Here is a 19,370-nt window from a genome sequence, read left to right as displayed (position 1 = left end):
ATGTTGTTTCCTTTACAAACTTTATTGAATGATGTTTGTAGTTGTTTGTAGTAGGCTTTGATTTTCTTTTTCTTTCCTTCGTCAACTTTCTTCACATCTTGCGTTATAGATTCAAATAATGGTAGACAAGCGTCAATAATCTCAAATCCGTCAACATTGATATTATCAAATCGAATATGTAGACTTCTACTCATTCTAAAAAATAAACAAATAATCACTAAATTTATAGTTAAAGAAAAATAAAAAATAAACGCTTACCTCATCTATTGGTTATGATTATGTAAATTTTCATTATGCAAATTTTTTTGCATACTATATCCATAATGCCATATTTCATTATGCAAATTTTTGTTGCATATATATCCATAATGAGATTTCGCCATTTTTTCAAAATATATCGAACAAGGTTGAAAATATCAATTTTAGTTTACTTTTTACTCAAACTAAACATACAAATACTTATACAGCGTAAAACAATGATGATCGTGGACAATTTCAATAATATCAGGAAAATATATTAAACCGCTTCCCTCTAAAACAAAAAATCAATGCATTTCGTCGACTTTAATATCTTAGTATTGTTTAAATTAAATTATATTTACCTTTATTGTGAATTTATATCAATTTCTGATAACTTTTTTCAATGTACGCTTGCGAAACACAACCTTTCACAATAATAAATTTATAAAAATGAATAATTTTATTACGTGGCACTATTCAAATTAGTGCCGCTATATTTCGATGCTGTGTGCAGAACTTTTATCGCTTTTTTGTTGAATTTTTTTCATTTTCTTCTTTACCGGCAAGTTGAATGACTATTCAATGTTTATGAAAAGATGTTTAAACTTTTAATATGTTACATGTTTTTTTATTGAGAAATGGCATCAAACGAAGACATGAAAACAAAAGACAGAGAAGGTTCTGATGATGAAATGTCTGGTGGTGAAACAATACATGGAGCTCAGGTCGAACGAAGAAGATATGCGGAATTTGCTCCTTTTGATGTGTCAATACAGAAAGAGGATAATGATTGTAAATATGTCATGTACTTTTGGCATGGTAAACTTCCTATAAAAATACATGAATTTAACGAACATGGGTACTATGTAGAAGCAAATCCTGAAACAAATAAAATTAAGCTCGGAACTGTACAAACAGTGCCAATCAATGCTATGTTCTGTGACAGAGTGAAAGAATTATCGTTTCGTTATGATATATTTATTCGATTTATGGAAAAGTGTCGAGACATGAAGGAAGTTTTCAGCATGATGAAAAAAATTCAAAAAAAAGGGTACGCGGAACTGGATTTGTTTGTAAATGTAAATGTTCGTTATTGTTTGGAGTTTGAATTGCCTCAACATGGATGGCCAATATTCATAAAGCATTATGAAGAATTCCCAAGAGATTTATGGCGCATTCCGATTCATGAGAGAACCAAGTTAGGTCAAATACCAATCCATGAATCATTTTTCACCGAGTTTGCTCCAAAGTATTTGGAGATGTATGAAAAAATCTACGACTGTTTGAAAGAAGAAGCTGGAAACCAGCAAAACAATAAAGTGTGAAAGTGTGTGAAAGTGTGTGAAAGTGTGTGAAAATGCAGAGACTATAGTGTTTGTGGTGAATATGTGAATATTTAAAGACTATAGTCTTTTCCGTGAAAGTGTGTGAAAGTGCAAAAACTATAGCCTTTGGTGTGAAAGTATGTGAAAATGCAAAGATTATAGTCTTTGTTGTGAAGGTGTGTGAAAATGCAGACTGTAGTTCTTGTCGTGAAAGTGTGTGAAAATGCAAAGACTATAGTCTTTGTCGTGAAAGTGTGTGAAAATGCAAAGACTATAGTCTTTGTCGTGAAAGTGTGTGAAAATGCAAAGACTATAGTCTTTGGCGTGAAAGCGTGTGAAAATGCATGAACTATAGTCTTTGCCATCAAAATATATGCAAATGCATCAACTATACTCTTTGGCCTGAAAATGTGTGAAAATGAATGAACCATAGTCTTTGCCATGAAATTGTGTGAAAATGCAGTGACATGAAAATGTGTGAAAATGCATGAACTATAGTCTTTGGCATGAAAATGTGTGCAAATGCATGAAAGTGCAAATGCATAGTCTTTGGCATGAAAATGTGTGAAAATGCATGAACTATAGTGTTTGGCATGAAAATGTGTCAAGCATTTTGACGCATAGCGTAATCTTCTTGAGTTTTTGTGTACACCAGTACCAAAAACCACCTTAAGACTGATTTCGATTGAGTGCAATTTGTCACGCGATCGACTTTTTCGAGCACTTTCTTTTGAATTACATGCAGCAGTGTGAAACTGTTCCGGTTCAGAGCACACAATTCAAAAAGAAAGTGATCTTAAAAAGTCGATCGCGCGACAATTTGCACTGAATGGAAGTCAGTTTTTATCATCACAAAGTGTCCATAACGATCCCCTACCTTCCATTATGCAACTTTTTGTTGTGCATCGACAAAAAATATAGTTGTGTATTCTGCAAACGTTTGTAGTGTGATTGAATTTATTTAAATGTGGTTATAATTTTTTGTGTGTATTAGTTAATTTTGTAGTGAATTGACACATTTATTTGCGTATTGATATCTTGTAATTGTGCATTGGTACTTTTACTTGTGTATTGATACTTTTATTGGTGCATTGGTACTTTTACTTGTGTATTGATACTTTTATTTGTGCATTGGTACTTTTACTTGTGTATTGATACTTTTATTTGTGCATTGGTACTTTTACTTGTGTATTGATGCTTTTATTTGTGTATTGCTATTTTCTTTTGTGTATTGCACATACGGGCCATCGTACATTTCGATCCTAGTTAACAAGAAAAGGAAGAAAATGTCAAATCATTAATCTCTTGTTTGAAAAATTTTACTCAGCTCTTGGTTTTGATCAATAAAGCTTCATTAATAGGTGAAATTTCTACGTTAAATTGTGCATGAAAATTTTGAAATGATGTAACTAATGAAAACTAAAGAATATAAACAAGTTTATGACAGCAGAGTACACTTTAGTAATCATTACAACAAATGAATACAACGCAAAACTAAAGATTATCAAAATATAAAAGTCAGGAGAGCCCATTACACAATTATACTAGTTAAATTTACTGATTGATGTATGTAAATTTCCGTTAATCATCACAATTGGAAGACATACTTTGCTACCATTACACATATAAGGTAGCGCTCCAGGCTTTGTAAAAATTTAAAGTTTACCTTTACATTTTTAGTTTAATTTAAAGTCGGTAAAAATAGTTTACGAATAAATACTGTTGTTACATTAATGAATTCTTTCTTCAAACCTCCTAGCATGTTTCAAATAGTGAGAGCATCATTAATGAGAGATCTCTGCTCATTATTATGTATGTACTTGCTTCCTGTTGCAACAGCTGCTGCTGTCGATCTTCCTGTATACCTAATGACAACAAAATAATAGTAGCATATACTAGCAATTGGAATTAATTCCCTCAATGAGAAAGTTTTATACCTGATTATTTTGTTATGGCCTGTTGAAGTTTCAATACGTGGTTTTACGTAGCTCCAATAACCCATATTTTTTGGCTCTTCTTGAGCCCACACTATATCTGCGTTACAAAATCGTTCCGCCTCAAATTTTATGAAATCAAATGGAAAAGGACAAAGCTAAACGAACAACAAAACACATGCAATAACATGGACGCTTTCAAGATAGAATATTCGTCTGTTTTAATCCTTAAGCAACATACACTGCACCTGTTCAATTCTTGTGATGGCGATATCTGCATTTAGTTCCCGATCTTCGCGTTCCTGTCATAAAATAATAAAGATGAGAGTTTTAAACACTCGCCACAACAAAACTATGCATTGGCAGTTAGCCATACCTTGAGTAAATCATAGTAAACTTTTCCTGTACAAAATATTAGTTTTTTCACAGCTTCTGGATTGTGAGTGGCAAGTCCGTCTTCAGGAATGCAACGAAGAAACGTGGTCCCTACATGTGAAGATGGAGGAAAATTATCAAAATGACGTGTCTTTTTCGTAAAAAATTCTTTAACTTTTCTTCATTTCACCTTCACTCATTTCTTGCAAAGATGATTTTGCAGCGGGTAGACGAAGAAGGCTTTTTGGAGTGAAAATAATTAACTACAACAAGAACAATGTTCAATATTAACTTGAAAAAAAGATGGCGATGAAAAATAATGAAATTTACCGGTTTTCTGAAATCCATCTTTATTTGGCGTCTTAAGACATGAAAATAATTGGCAGGTGTGCTACAATTCACAACCTAAAAGATTTGATTAAGTTGAAAAGTTTATTAGAAAAATTTTTACAACTAAGATCAAAAATTATGAAAAATTTCACTCAATGTTTTGTCTTCAACTAAACATGCCTGCCAGTTGGTGGAATTAAGTTGTTTCACTTCAAAATCCTCTCCTTCAGTCTATAAATCAACGAATAACATAACGTGACAACACTAATTCAATGTCGTTGTTTCCTAAAATTTTAAAAATTTCATACAGGAAGAGTATCAGGATCATCATTGCTCATTTGAAGAAACCTCTCAGGTCGGGCACTAGAATGTTCAGGTCCCTTAAAAAAAAGAAAGCATTACAAAACGTGGAAAAAACGAGAAAATTAAAAATAATAGAAACTAACCATTCCTTCATAGCCATGAGGAAGTAACAACACAATATTACTTTGCCTGATCCATTTATCCTGTCCGCTACTTATAAACTGGTCTATTATGCACTGTTCATTGATTCATACAAGAGAGACGATTGAAGAAATAAAAAATGAGTATAAAAATATTATATGTATACATGAAATAGACATAAATCATACTTGGGCTGTGTTATTAAAATCACCGAACTGAGCTTCCCAGCAAACAAGTGAAAAAGGATTAGTCATACTGTAACCTAGTTCAAAACCTTTAAAGAACGTTGTTGAAAGTGTTAAGTAAAACGAAATCATCAAATCTTAGTGAAGTGAACAATGGCGACGTACCAAGTACAGCATATTCCGACAATGAACTATTACACACAGTATATTTAGCTTGATCTTCTGAAAGATCATTTAATGGTATGTAAAATTCCTTGTCACGATTCTGGTCATGAAGTACATGATGTCGGTGACTTTAAAAATAGAAGAAAATATTGAGATATTCATATTTATAGCAAGTTAAGTATCAATTTCCTTGTAATTTTTGTGATACCTAAAGGTCCCTCTTTCAACATCTTGACCACTCAGTCTTACATGTGTCCCTTCTTTTAGTAAAGAGCCGAATGCCAAAGCCTCTCCTATGGCCCAATCCACCTCCTTATTTTCCATCATCTTCTGACGGGCTTTCAAAATCCTTTTTAAACCTTAAATGATTCTAAATGAGGTTTTTTGTCACAAACAACATTTTATTTCAAACGTTGTTTTTACCTTGATGAATACTAAACTCAGCCCCAGGAATGGAACTGAAAACACCCCCAATTTGATTGATTTCGTCAAGGGGGATACCAGTTGGTGCTATTGGGTGAAGACCAACTTTATTTGAAAAGAATCCTACAAAATGATATCAAAATTTTCTTTTTAAACAGGTAAATACCTTCTTACTGCGTGGGTCTCAATTAATTTCTCGATTTTTACCTTTCCAAGGTGAATCAAGCCAGTCAGCAAACTTTAGAGAAGTAATCTTCTTCCCTTCTTGAAATGCATCCTCGCAGATTTTCTCATACTTATCATGCTCGGCCTTCAAACGTTTATCAAAAAATTAGTGTAATAAAAGATAGAATACAAAATAATGGCATTAATTACTACCTCGTATTCTTCTTTTGTTACAATCCCTTCATTAATCAAATCTTCTCCATACCGTTTTACAACAGGTGTTTGATCGGCTATCTTCTTGTACATAAGTGGTTGAGTGAACATCGGATTATCACTTTCGTTGTGTCCAAAACGGCGATAGCAAACCTTAACAGACAACTGTACAATAAGTATTTTTCCATTAAAATATAACTGGTTAATACAGTTACCTACAAGATCAATGACAACATCCTTTCCAAACTCATTCCTCCATTCAGCTGCAGTACGACAAACATTCATTACAGCCTCAGGATGATCAGCGTTTACGTGAAATATTGGACACTGAACGACCTTAAAGTTTCATTAATGCATTCTTATTCACATGTTCAACAATATGAAGAAAAGAAATATATGCTAATATGTATTTAAAGGACGAAAACCATACTTTAGCCACATCTGTACAATATGGCGATGAACGAGCAACTCTAGGGTCTGTCGTAAAACCAATCTAAAGTGAATCATATTTTACAGCAACAAAGAATCATTACATCGCCAAAAAGATAAATACATTCAACGATTTGAGATATTAATATTCGACCTGATTGTTCACGATAATATGAATAGTTCCATGGGTTGTATAATTTGGAAGATCGCTAAGATGAAATGTTTCATAAACTACACCCTGACCAGCAAATGCAGCGTCCCCATGAAGGAGTATACTCATCACCTAGAGAAGAAAACAAAGTTGAACTATTTTACAACATACCTATATGTTTGTAAATATGTTGATAGAAAAAGTTAGCACAGTCCTTAAAAGAAATGTTGGTGTTGATGTTGACAAATGTTTTCACATCTTTAGGGGTAATGTGTACAGTCATTAGAATCCCTCTCAATACCTATGTGCACACTAACTTCGACGATGAACATCTATGTACAAACATGTTATGATACTCCTTGATTTAAAGCATTATAATACAAATAAGTAGATATAAAAATCTTTAATACTTTCTTTCCGTTATCATCATATTTGTAAAATTGTTCAGCTTTAGTTTTTCCTTGGACAACAGGATCCACCGCTAAAAAGATAAAGCATTCCTTAACAAGAATATCACTTATCTCAACTTTCTCCTTCGCAGATAATCTTGTCTTCCACATTTTGTTTCTTCAAATGTATATTATTTAACTAATCGCCTTTACGTATGTTTCGTTAAAAATAATTTTCTTCCAAATTTTAACTACCTTCAAGATGTGAAGGATTAGCAACAACAGCAAGACGTATTTCCTTGTTTGTCACCCGATTAATTCTCTTGTGCGACATTCCTAGATGATACTTGACGTCACCAGAGCCCTGTCAAAAAATCAACGTATTGTTTAAGCTTAGATAAGCAATACAGTTGTAACATTCAGAGTGTAAAGTTCCATACTTCATCTGATGGTTCAAGATTTGGATTGAACTGAGTAAAGATTTGTTCAAGTGGTTTACGACAAACGTTTGCAAGTACATTTAGCCGTCCACGATGTGGCATACCAATAACAAAACTTTCAATACCATGAGTACTTGCAACATCAATAATTTCTTTCATTGCAGGAATTAACACCTGAAAAGTTATGCACACTAAGACTTTATATGTACATGTGTACAGCATTATCTTCTGTTCTTTATTAAACTAACCTCACAACCTTCCAACCCAAATCTTTTCTCAGAAGACCATTTTTTTGCAAGAAATGCTTCAAATCTATTTAAAGATTCAAGGTACAATAAACATAAAAATGTCTACATTAAAAACCTGAAGATGTGCAAGTCATTATTTACCCAGTTGATCGAACTAATCTAGCAAGTAATCGTCGTTTTTCTTCTTTGTTCAATTCAAATGCTCCAGGTGTTTCAAACTTTTGTCTGATCCAGTCACCTGCAATTATAAGTGGACTAAAATAAATAAAACCTTTTAGAAATGTTAAAGAGTCAGTAAATACTTACACTTTTTACGACTGTTGATGTACATATACTCTAGGCCAATATGTTTACAATAAACCTCCTGTGGGGAAAAATTTGATGAAATGAGCAGAAATTATCATAAACTTTCTTAATTAATAATGACACCATACAGTACTTTACCTCAAGACGATTTTTTATTTCTCTTAAAGAGAGAGAGTTTTTATCCCCTCCAATATAGGTACTTGTTGGAAGATAAAATTCTGTATTATCATCCAAATCAACTAAAAACATTTCAACAAATCCAGTGGAACAAGTTTTTATAAAATCCAACACTTATTCAAAGCTTACTTATCTCTTCAAAGTCAGGGGTTTTTAACTTTGGTGGTGGATCTCCTCGTAGTGTATCTAAATATATTATACAGACACAGTTTGCTCTATAATAATATACATGAAAAAATTTCTCAATTCTGATTGGTTAAGAGCAGTGCAATTTATCATAAATACCAGTACAAAAATGTGAAACACAGTGCAGAAAAAAGAATACAGTGTAATTTATTTTTGAAAACTGTGCTCTTAATTGGTTAGTCAAACAAAGAAGTGATCTAAGAGCCAATCATAAAACAATATTTCAAAGGCAGGAAAGTTAAGTTATTGTAAACAAAGCAATTACAATGCCTGGCAAAGTTTTAAGTTGATTTTCTTAGGCTGACAAGTTTACAGTTCACCATTTACAAAGATGTTTCTAGATACAAATATCAACACTACTAAAAGTCGATAGATTGTTTTAGTGGTGTGTGTGGAAGCTATGGTGTGTGTGGAAGCTATGGTGTTGTGAAAAGTAATATCTGATGAAATTGAAATATATGAGCTGGTCGATATTAATAATTAGCTGGCTGAAATGTACATACGCTGAAGTTAAAAATCAACAGAAATGAGAAATTTTTTCATGTATATTATTAATAGCTTGTGAGTATTTCAAAGACTTCGTTTTTCCCAAATTGCACTCAAAAGCTCGCTATTACATATACAAATATTTTATAAATAGGACAAAATTAACAAAATAAATATACTCACTGAAAAGCCAGTACCCCATATCTAGTTCTGGAGGAATTGATGAATCTAAATCAGCATCACTGATTCCTAAAGGATCTAGATCTGCAACATTATTTCCTCTAATCTAAAGTTTGGTACAAAATGAAAACTATTTTGTAAGACCTTTGTATCAACAACGTTGTCATTCATTTATATACCTGGTAAGATCTTATCAATGAATACACAGCAAGATGTTCTTGAATCAGTTGAAGATTGGTAGGCTGAGATGTGTATGTTGTTTTGAATGATGGCTCTAACAATTTACCAATAACATCACCATTGAATTGAGATAAAGATGACGGGTTGGTATATGCTTCCCCATGTGGTAAACCATTCTCAATATTGGTGAAATATGCACGCCATGACTAAAATAATGCCACATAAAAGTTGCAACAAAAATGTGCACATAAATTTAGCAATATTTCATCCTCTTAAGTAAACAAAATGTTTTTTTCATATCAGAGAGTTGGAACATTATCCAAAGCTTGAAATTATGAGAAAACGAGTTTTAACTGAGTTTATCCAAAAATACCTTACATATCTGTACAAAGGTAAACAATGACAGAGCGTCCAAAGTTCAACATTGATTAGAAATCAATATCTTTTTTTAAGCTGTAAAACTGGAACATTAAAATATATGATATTCTTGTAAATACTTACAGCATGTACACTTTTTGGGTCTTGAAGCCAAGATCGATACATTTCCTCTACATAATTATTGTTTGTTCCATTGGCGAAAGGTTCCGCCGCTGAGCTCCTTTGTTCTTTTAAAGAAAGTCTTAAATGTCGATCACGCCATAAATTTTGGCAAAATAATCTTGCCACTTTACTTGTCCTGAACATTTTAAACTTGCCCTTGCTAAAGAACGTCCTTAGCTGTAAAATGATTCAAGTCTGTTTCCAAGTTCAAATATAACAAGTAAAAATTTCGCAACTCTGTCAACACGAAGAGCATTTGAAATAACGAATAATGATTGAATCACAATACTGAAGTTGCAAGCTACCATAAAATACTATTTCTCTAAAGTTTTGAACACCTTTTTATCATCTGTCCACAAATATTCAACAAAACATTCATAACGATCATGTTCTCTTGATGTCGCACTCCTCGACAATATAAATTAGTCTTTTTCATCCATCAAATAGATATGACGCTAACTTCTTATGACGTCACATTTGTCAAATTACCCCCAAATTACCTATGTTCATCTTGTGTCGTCATAATCATCACCAGAGGCATCACTATATTATTTTGGTATTATTTAAATATTATAATTTATGAATATTAAACACTATAAAAGGAAATTGCAACAAATTTTTGCTCAACAGTTTAAGTAAATAACTGTTAGCAGTAGAAACGCTGTTACAAGTTGAAAATGAAAGCTAGTGATGTAGTCATCTTCCGTCAAGTATGACGATTTTTTCGAACGTTCTTAATCGTCCCATTTATTTGTGACGCTCTGTTTGGCTTGTATGGTCTGTGGTTTTCGAACAGTGTTTCTTCCTCAGAGTCGATGTCTGTATCACTCACGATGCTTGAATTAATGAATTTATCTGAACAAAAAGATGAACATGAACATTATGAACATTAAATCACTTGTATAAAATATCGTTTTCAACACACCATATAATTCGATTGTTTCGTTGTTTATATCATCACCATCCTCATCTCCAATGATTGAATATTGCTGTTTTTTACGATGTCTTTTACTCCTTATAAATGTTAAGAAGATCAGATCATATATTTTTATTTCATCAAGATACAAATAATTGACTCTTACCTTCCAATACAGAAGCATACAGTCCATGTTACACCAACAATAACAACAATGACAGCAAACACTGTGACAGTCACATAAAGAATGCTCCAGTCTGACAAAATACATAAGATGGACAAATAAAACTCGTACATAAGTAAGAAACATAACAAGATTAAGACAACTTCTCTTTACACAACTTCAAGAACTCATCATAGTAAATTTGAGCATACCACAATTACTCTCCTTTACTCCAAATCTTGCTTTGAACGGATCTTGCATCCAAAAACTTTCACAAATGCATTGTTTTGTATGTTGATCACAGAACCCACGACCTGAACAGTTATTTCGACATACTACAGGAAATGAAAATATTCATAGTGAAATATAATAAATAATATTGAAAGGAATATATCAATAGCAGAGACTTTTATTGTCATCATACCGTATGGTTCAACTTCTTTCATCCTAAATTCAAAGTAGTTATCTCGCAACTGTTGTTTTAATATGTACGAAATTTCTTTACCATCTCGAGGCCGCTTGATCAGACTGTCTTTTACGTAGAATAGTACAACTAAACTGAAAAAAGTCTTCAAAGCAAGATTGTTGGAGTCTTCTTGTGTAAAGTCTTTAGAGTCTTGCCGTTTTTGAAAAATTTCTCATCAAACTTATCTCTTCTATTGTCGTAACGATTTTGCCTACTACATATAGAACAAGTCGAAGCGATAGGTTGAGGTCTAAAAGCGATTGAAGCTGATTACAAATGATTAATTGGCAAAAATTTTAGGAAAAAAACCAAAACTGTAGTTATGACAAAAAATTCATGAAGTCATATCATGTTTCGCAACATGTAAATCTTGAAAATTGTTTATTGAAAAGGGTGTAATTGCAGTATAACTATTCTTTCATTGTTCTAATCAAGAAATGAACACCTCGTACACTAAATCATAGTACGATGAGGTCCTTAGCATAATACCTACCTATTGCCACGTCCAGAAGGTTGAATATGTTCAATAACGATATCAGAGTCATCAACTTTCAGCGATACAGCAAGTTTCCTCACAAGTTGCCTCTGCATTTACAAGTTGTACGTCATGTAAAACATATGAAGAAAAGACCAGAATATTAAAATGTATCTTGATTGTCACTACATGTTCAACCTTGTTTTCCTCGGTAAATGATGTTACGTCTACGTCTAGATAAAGTTCCACCATGTTCTACCTTGTTTTCCTCGTAAACGATGTTACGTCTACGTCTAGATAAAGTTCTACATGTTCTACCTTGTTTTCCTCGTAAATGATGTTACGTCTACGTCTAGATAAAGTTCTACATGTTCTACCTTGTTTTCCTCGGTAAATGATGTTATGTCTACGTCTAGATAAAGTTCCACCATGTTCTACCTTGTTTTCCTTGTAAATGATGTTACGTCTACGTCCAGATAAAGTTCCACCATGTTCTACCTTGTTTTCCTCGGTAAATGATTTTACGTCTACGTCTAGATAAAGTTCTACATGTTCTACCTTGTTTTCCTCGGTAAAAGATGTTACGTCTACGTCTAGATAAAGTTCTACATGTTCAAAATGATGTTACGTCTACGTCTAGATATAGTTCTACATGTTCTACCTTGTTTTCCTCGAAAATGATGTTACGTCTACGTCTAGATAAAGTTCTACATGTTCTACCTTGCGTCTACGTCTAGATAAAGTTCCACCATGTTCAAAATGATGTTACGTCTACGTCTAGATAAAGTTCCACCATGTTCTACCTTGTTTTCCTCGTAAATGATGTTACGTCTACGTCTAGATAAAGTTCCACCATGTTCTACCTTGTTTTCCTCGTAAATGATGTTACGTCTACGTCTAGATAAAGTTCCACCATGTTCTACCTTGTTCCTCGTAAATGATGTTACGTCTACGTCTAGATAAAGTTCCACCAATGATGTTACGTCTACGTCAAGATAAAGTTCCACAATGTTCTACCTTGTTTTCCTCGGTAAATGATGTTACGTCTACGTCTAGATAAAGTTCCACCATGTTCTACCTTGTTTTCCTCGGTAAATGATGTTACGTCTACGTCTAGATAAAGTTCCACCAGGTTTGGACCGTTTTCGTCTTTGAATGAAAAAGTAGAAAACTTCCATCGTTAAGTTTACTGACTAAAATTAACATGAAATGGCAAATAACCCTTCACCTTCTTTGACGTAAATTTTGGCATCATCATGTGATTCTTTTCCTTTGCCATCTCGAACGGTTAAACGGAATTGATAAATACCTTTGACAAGATTAGACAGTCTCAATATAGCTTGATGATCACTGCCATTAATCACATCCTAATAATCATTTGAGCATAATTAACGTACATTTTTAACAGTAAAACCAAAATATCAGAAAATTTGAAATAAACAAAAAATATTTTCTGTCAATAGACTCAGCAGTTAACATTTAAACATACCCCCGCTGCGGGACTTTTTAAATCTCTACTCCAGATGTATGATATTATACCGTAGTCATCACTGGAACTTGAGCCATCCAGAGCAGCGGCACGATTTGGAAGTTTCACCACAATATCTGGTCCAGCAACAGCAGTAGGTGGTTTATTATCATCTACAATAGGAAGAAAATATATGATTTTTTAAGCTTACTACGAAACATTGATAAAAACATTACCTCGTTTAACAGTCACTGAAACTGTGTCTGTATCTGTTAGTCCTTTTGTATCTGTAACAGTCAACTTAAACACGTAATGTCCCTCTTTCAATTGAGAAAGATTGAGAATCATTTTGTCAACGCCAGACATGATTACTGAAGATGGACCGCTGCAATATCATGGCAAAAGAAATGAATAAAGACTTGAAACTTTTTAATGATTGAAAGCATTTGCAAATCAACCTCAACTTTTCCCATTTATAACTAGCAATCCCTTGATCATCGCTACTATCCTTCGCATTTAGCGTAGTGCTGTCGTCGGGAAACACGAGGTCTTTGTCATCCCCACCTTTGGCTACAGGAGGAGAATTTTGTTCGGGTCGAACTACAACCGTAACTCTACTGTCGGAAGTTTGACCACCAGAGTCTGTAACTCTAAGAGTAAAAGAGTAATCTCCTCCAACCATGTTAGATACATGTAGTATTGGACCAGAACTGCCCTTCAAATTTTTCAACATCGAAAATGAGGAAATGGATAGGAAATATTATTTTGAGAAAAACATGCTGTAAAGTTTCAAACCTGGAGATCACAGGCTGGACTTAACGGACTTTTGCTCCATTCATAAGACTTGATCCCCTATAAGAAAAACATACTCATCTTTTTGTACCTTTTTATTTCACTTGTAGATATAAACTTCCATATCAAAACTTACATGATCATCCGTGCTTCCATTTCCATATAAAGTAACAGAGTTTTCGGGTAGTGTAATGACGACATCATTTCCAGCTCGAGCAACTGGAGGATAATCTTTTTCTAAATAATGAAGTTTTTCATACTTTGTTCAACAAGACAATTTTTATATAAATGAATGCGTACGTGGTTAGTAAAATGGTTAAGATAAACTTATATCAAACGTACAGACATTTAATCTGGTACAACAACATTAATGTTTTAATACGTATAGTATGTTAAGGTACCTTCATTCACCGTAACGGTCGCAGTAGTGGAATCAGTATCACCATCAGAGTCTGTAACAGTTAGTCTATAAAAACATAACAATGTCACATACAAAATACAAATATGATAATATGACTTTCCATCTTTGTGATATCACTTTTGGTTACATTCCCACCCAGCACCTTCACGGCCACATCCCCTACCTGCCATATCCCTTCCTGCAACATCTCCCTTGGCCTCAATCTCTAATTTCAACATAAGTATTCCTATAGCAAACAATTCCCTGAAACTAACTTGTAAGTATATACTCCAGGTAAAAGAGATTTCAGCTGCAAAACTGGAGAATCAACTCCTGACTTTATTATCTTGCCATTTTTCTCTGTCAGTGGTCCTTTTAATTCTTGCCATTTATATTCCACAATTCTATCATCATCAGAACTCTCTAACAATTTCATAATGACATAGACAATGAAGTTTTCCAGTTAATACTTCGAGATCTTGAAACTCACTTGATCCATCTAAAACAACTTCGTTTGTAGGTAATGTTATCGTCTGTTCTTTGGGAGAAATGTCAGCACGCGGTGGCTTGTTCACTCGCTTTGCTTTGAAATAAAGGTACATATCATTCAAAAAAGAATTATACGTATGTATTAAAAGACACTGTATCATTTTCATACGTTGTTCCACTGTAATATTTACAAATGTTTTTCCATAAGCGTAATGTGCACTACGAACCACAACTCTTAATTGGTAAATACCAGGTTTATTCAACTACAACGAAAGAAAGTATTTTTATCTCATATAAGAAATAGGTGTAATGTGGTAAAAATGTTCGTAAAAGTTCATTATAATATGGTTGTTTTTATGTTCATTACCTGACTAAGTACAACTCTCTGAGCATTTTTGCCTTCCATGTAACCATGACTACCTTCTGGGGAAGAAATCTGCTGCCATTGATAACTATAAGGATGGTCTATAGAAACATTATCAATTTCCATCTTCTATAGAGAGGTAGATTTTTAATACAAATTGAAAAAAGTCCAAACCTTTATTTTCTTTGGGCCAGGCACTAGCATACAAGCTTGCCGTATCTTTAGGAAATTTAATAAGTGTATCCCCAACAATAGAAACTTGAAGATGAATAATTGAAACTAAACGAAAACAACAAGTTTATTTTCACGCATTAAAGTATTGCATTTTTTGTTTTTAACTTGTGCAATGAGATACAAATTTGTCAGAAAATCTATGTTGAGCAATAGTCTATCTACTAAGTTTCTACGTAAATCATGTTTCTAATTAGTACATCACTTTACACATTCTTTATAGCCCTTGACATCATGCATTAACCATTATGTATTAAGCATCATGCATAAACCATAATGTATTAACCAATAACCATCATCGCACATTAACCATTATCTTTCAATCATGATGCATTAACCATTATGTTTTAACCATAAACCATTATGTACCAAACATGAGGATTTCATTTACCTTTTGTGGGTTTGTTGTTCAAAGTTGATTTTGTCTGCATTACTTATGAAATAAAAAGTGATGATTAACATTATTGTTAACATAAAATAAATAACTGTAAGAAAAGAAACTTACATGTTGTTCCCTCCTTTAATTGAAATTCAACTTTGTCAGATGTGTTTTTAGCATTTACAACAGTTGGACTTTCACTTTTTAACAACACATTACTGCTACTATTGTTGATTCCGGCTTTAACTTCAGGAAAGATTGATACATTTGGTGAAGTGGAGGATTGCTCATTAAGAGATGAATTTAAATCACTGTATATACGATTAGGATGACTTGTAACAACTTCATGAGACTTATTGTTATCTAAATATAAAATGGGTAAAGTACAAATAATCATCTAGATGGAATGATGATTGTACCTACAAAGTTCTTTATAGTTTAAATGATACAATTGTCTTGAAAACGAAGAGTACCTTTTTTAACTGTCACATAAAAATTTGGATGATAAGCTGTTGTAATGGAAGGCAGAGTATTTTTTGTCAGTGAAATTGGTCCATTATATAAACCTACATTTTATCTGTTGCTGCTATGTGTATGATTTGATAGAATAATTTTCATTGGATTTATATCTACATCATTCTACATCAAAGCATAACTCAAAAGTCTGCTGCATAGGATATAAATCAACATTTCAGATTTTGGCTTCAAATTACCTTCATCAAAACCAAGTTCAATACAGTTGCTTCCTTTGGTCAAATTTTCACAATGTGGCATAATTTTGAAAAGAGGTGGATATCTTGTTGCAACTCTCCTTGCAAGATTGAAGTCATGCTTACAAACAACGTCATATAAATGGTTACAATCATCAATGCAAAGTTTAACAGGTTGTGGATCTGTTTTTGACACACAATAAGGAAAAGATGTCAAACAGAGTGCTGGTAGTGCATATGTCTTGCAATGATCTTTGAAACGACCTTCTATGACTGTGAATGGTCCAGAAAGACGCTTTTCAACCACATTTGGTGACTCAGTATAGTAGACTAATTTTTCAGAGTCCAAATATTTTGAGCATATACCACCAGAATATGGAAGACATGTGGCAAGCCTAGAAAATATCAATAAAGGCACAATCAAAATTACCTGATAGTATAAAATCATTTCAATTGATTAAATGTCTGGATTAATATCCCTATCACAAGTAATATAATTGCATACAACATACACATTTTTATGTTGGATAACAAAATTGCAGCTAATCTTTATGACTGATTATTAAAAGCTATTCCAAAGATACAGTAAAAGAAAAATATTTTGCTCAGTGTTACCTTTTCTCCCTTTTTGTTCCATCACTTGTGTTGTCTGGACCTGTAAATCTAAAGTGATAAAGCAACATAGAAAAACCACATATTTATAAATCATAAAAGTAAGGGTGAAAGCACTTGTGGATATGCTTACAAGATCGATTGAACTCTTCTATTGGAAATGCTTCCTAAAAATAAACAGACATAAGATAATATCAACACATGAAAAAAATGCACAAGTTAATTTGGTAAAGTTGGTTTTGCATAACTTTGTTAATACCATACCATGAGCCATTCTACACAAGTAGTAAAAGTCACCAATAAGATACATATGCCAATTTGAAACTATTTTAAAATTAGTGCATTTAAATCAAGAAAATTAATAATTTTATAAAATGTAAAACAATAAGAATAAAGCATTTTATTAATAATTCATAACATTATAATGATGGTTTATAAGCATTGTGAAACTATAGTAAATGTAAACAGAGAATTTCAAATCAAATAAACTTCATTTGGTCAAAATATCTAAAGACTTAAAACTTTATGAGAAGTGCTGACAACTTCCTCAGATAAATGTCCATGATAATGAATAAACAAATTTATTTCAAATATACAGCTGACAAGTCACAATTTTACTGCTAAAATATAAACCAATCCATTAATACATATTTTTTATCTTCCAATTTTGTAAAAACATCCAGAACTTGCTCGTCTTGGAAAATAATGTCAGGTTAATGTTTCTCACTTTCTCTACGTCTTTAGGACCGTTATGTTGCTGAGTATCTGACAATTGACAAGACAGGCACAACCTTTCTTTTTTTTAATATTACCATATGATTCAGAAATATAGTTTACATAAAGAAAAAATATAGCAATATAATTCTTTAACAGAAAAGAAAGTTCTACAATTACCTGTTTGTGATAATTTAATTGATAGCAAAAATAAAACACGAAGTAGCCCAACGTTCCATTGCCAATACATTCCCGTTTTTGCATGATTATGCATTAAAAATTGCATAATTCTTTCTATGAAGCTTTTTCCATTTCATATTACCATTTGGCCACTCATATCTTATCAAAAAAGGATTTATATTAAGAAGTAGCAACATTCTAAATGAAAATACTAAGCTTTAAGAAGAACACATGATGACGTAGCCTAGTTAGCGGAAGTAAACTCTCTAATTTGTGATTGGCTAAATAAAATAATATCGACTAGTGTTTTTAAAAGCTTTTATTCATTTCTTTTTTAGTTTTCGCTCATGAGACATTCAAAGAAATTTTTCAAGTATTTTGATGAAAAACAGCATTAATTTAAGAATTCATTATGGCGGCGTTCTCTAATGAAGTAAAGTCTTGGCTAATTGAAAAATATGCCAAACATGTTCATTCTAAAATGAATGATATTTCAAAAACAATTGAAGGAAAGCCCTCAAGTGTTTTCAAAACTGAACAATGGAAGGTTAATATATGTTGTTTTCACATTCCCATTTGGACTGACATACCTCATTGTTTCTTCATTTTCTTTGCAGCAATTGACATCTCCATTAGACGATGGGGATGTTTTACAGCTTACCTTAATAGAAAGAAAACATTTAATGCTAAGTTGTGGAACTCAAATCAGAGTAAATACATCTATGAAAGCCTCAAGCCAATCGTGTGATTTTCTTCTAGTTCTTATTTGCTACTAGTTTTCTTATATTTCAGGAAAGTTTTGCTCTCATCGAAACGGAACAATGGTTGAAGACATATTGCAAGGGAGACAGTGTATTATTTGTTATAAAGGAAGACGTTAGTTTAAAAAAATTTTAGCCGTTTCTTTTGTTTATAAATATTTCAGTAATAAATTTTATAGGTCATTACACAAGGATCTTAAATAAACACTTACTTTCCTCTGTCTAGTTCAACGACAAAAATCTATTAATGTTTCTACTGTTTAACAGGATGGTTATAGAAGATTTAGAATAAAGTTTGCAAAAACTGGAGTAAAGACAAGCTTCGAAAATTGCCAGGAGTTCTTAGACACAGCTTCAACAATATTTTCTGTGAAGACATTCCACCAAAATTATGACATACAGCAAAACTCGCAAACTAGTGAAGAATTACAGATTAATCACCCATTGATTAAAAAAGGATCTAGTTTGCCTGTAATAGCAGAAAAGGTGAACAAAATAAGTTATATATTAACATCCATTCGATTAATTTCCTTTCATGCGGTCTTTGTGTCATTATTTTACGTAGATTATGTCAAATAATGAGCTATTTCCTCATGTTCAATCTGTGTCCACCAATCTCCCGATGACAAATTTATCGACGCTCATTGAACTTTGTCTCACTGACTCTGGGTTTCCGGACTTTGTTGAAAAAGTTGAAGAAGAACTGAAACATATGACTGCAGAAAAACAGGCATGAACA

The 19,370-nt window shown here is 32.7% G+C and overlaps 3 protein-coding genes across 8 annotated transcripts; 1 reads left to right on the top strand and 2 right to left on the bottom strand.

Annotated features, from left to right (window-relative positions):
* Positions 1-708: 708 nt before the first annotated feature.
* On the top strand, positions 709-1,565 carry LOC124433369. The gene is made up of 2 exons (XM_046983129.1): positions 709-802; positions 877-1,565. The coding sequence occupies exon 2, from the start codon at positions 879-881 to the stop codon at positions 1,563-1,565; it is 687 nt and encodes a 228-aa protein (XP_046839085.1). The 5' UTR covers positions 709-802; positions 877-878.
* Positions 1,566-3,002: 1,437 nt separating this feature from the next.
* On the bottom strand, positions 3,003-9,827 carry LOC124453052 (2-oxoglutarate dehydrogenase-like, mitochondrial). The gene is made up of 29 exons (XM_047003754.1): positions 9,473-9,827; positions 8,971-9,177; positions 8,795-8,897; positions 8,069-8,125; positions 7,901-8,001; positions 7,763-7,820; positions 7,598-7,694; positions 7,457-7,520; positions 7,209-7,382; positions 7,024-7,132; positions 6,790-6,860; positions 6,383-6,511; positions 6,230-6,292; positions 6,019-6,135; positions 5,800-5,952; positions 5,629-5,731; positions 5,422-5,544; positions 5,207-5,357; positions 4,999-5,126; positions 4,837-4,922; positions 4,651-4,743; positions 4,513-4,584; positions 4,385-4,435; positions 4,205-4,279; positions 4,065-4,137; positions 3,876-3,985; positions 3,748-3,801; positions 3,503-3,657; positions 3,003-3,430 (listed from the first exon to the last, which is right to left on the bottom strand). Exons 1-29 carry the CDS (start codon positions 9,653-9,655, stop codon positions 3,331-3,333), a joined length of 3,060 nt encoding a protein of 1,019 aa, XP_046859710.1. The 5' UTR covers positions 9,656-9,827; the 3' UTR covers positions 3,003-3,330.
* A 235-nt stretch (positions 9,828-10,062) lies between these two features.
* On the bottom strand, positions 10,063-18,195 carry LOC124453019 (dyslexia-associated protein KIAA0319-like protein). 6 transcript variants are annotated; one of them, XM_047003706.1, is made up of 25 exons: positions 17,871-18,167; positions 17,110-17,143; positions 16,980-17,027; positions 16,368-16,759; positions 15,781-16,017; positions 15,667-15,708; positions 15,219-15,323; positions 15,048-15,145; positions 14,850-14,943; positions 14,682-14,774; positions 14,467-14,614; positions 14,193-14,257; positions 13,928-14,028; positions 13,795-13,851; positions 13,458-13,714; positions 13,236-13,384; positions 13,021-13,172; positions 12,760-12,898; positions 12,610-12,680; positions 11,550-11,641; positions 11,015-11,148; positions 10,803-10,925; positions 10,594-10,684; positions 10,437-10,525; positions 10,063-10,366 (listed from the first exon to the last, which is right to left on the bottom strand). In XM_047003706.1, exons 1-25 carry the CDS (start codon positions 17,974-17,976, stop codon positions 10,218-10,220), a joined length of 3,066 nt encoding a protein of 1,021 aa, XP_046859662.1. In that variant the 5' UTR covers positions 17,977-18,167; the 3' UTR covers positions 10,063-10,217. The 6 variants fall into 6 exon arrangements, 5 of the variants coding, with proteins under 5 accessions (XP_046859662.1, XP_046859698.1, XP_046859678.1 ...); XR_006950934.1 differs by lacking the exons at positions 10,063-10,366; positions 10,437-10,525 and having other exon boundaries at positions 11,015-11,143; positions 17,871-18,191; XM_047003722.1 differs by lacking the exons at positions 10,063-10,366; positions 10,437-10,525; positions 10,594-10,684; ... (1 more) ...; positions 11,015-11,148; positions 11,550-11,641 and adding exons at positions 11,717-11,870; positions 12,296-12,454; positions 12,549-12,599 and having other exon boundaries at positions 12,661-12,680; positions 17,871-18,195.
* Between the last annotated feature and the right edge of the window lie 1,175 nt (positions 18,196-19,370).

The sequence above is a fragment of the Xenia sp. Carnegie-2017 genome, unplaced genomic scaffold, assembly GCF_021976095.1.
Source record: "Xenia sp. Carnegie-2017 unplaced genomic scaffold, XeniaSp_v1 HiC_scaffold_13, whole genome shotgun sequence".
Taxonomy (NCBI): Eukaryota; Metazoa; Cnidaria; class Anthozoa; order Malacalcyonacea; family Xeniidae; genus Xenia; species Xenia sp. Carnegie-2017.
Note: the sequence above shows the minus strand (reverse complement) of the source record. Positions and strands in the feature narration are given on the sequence as shown.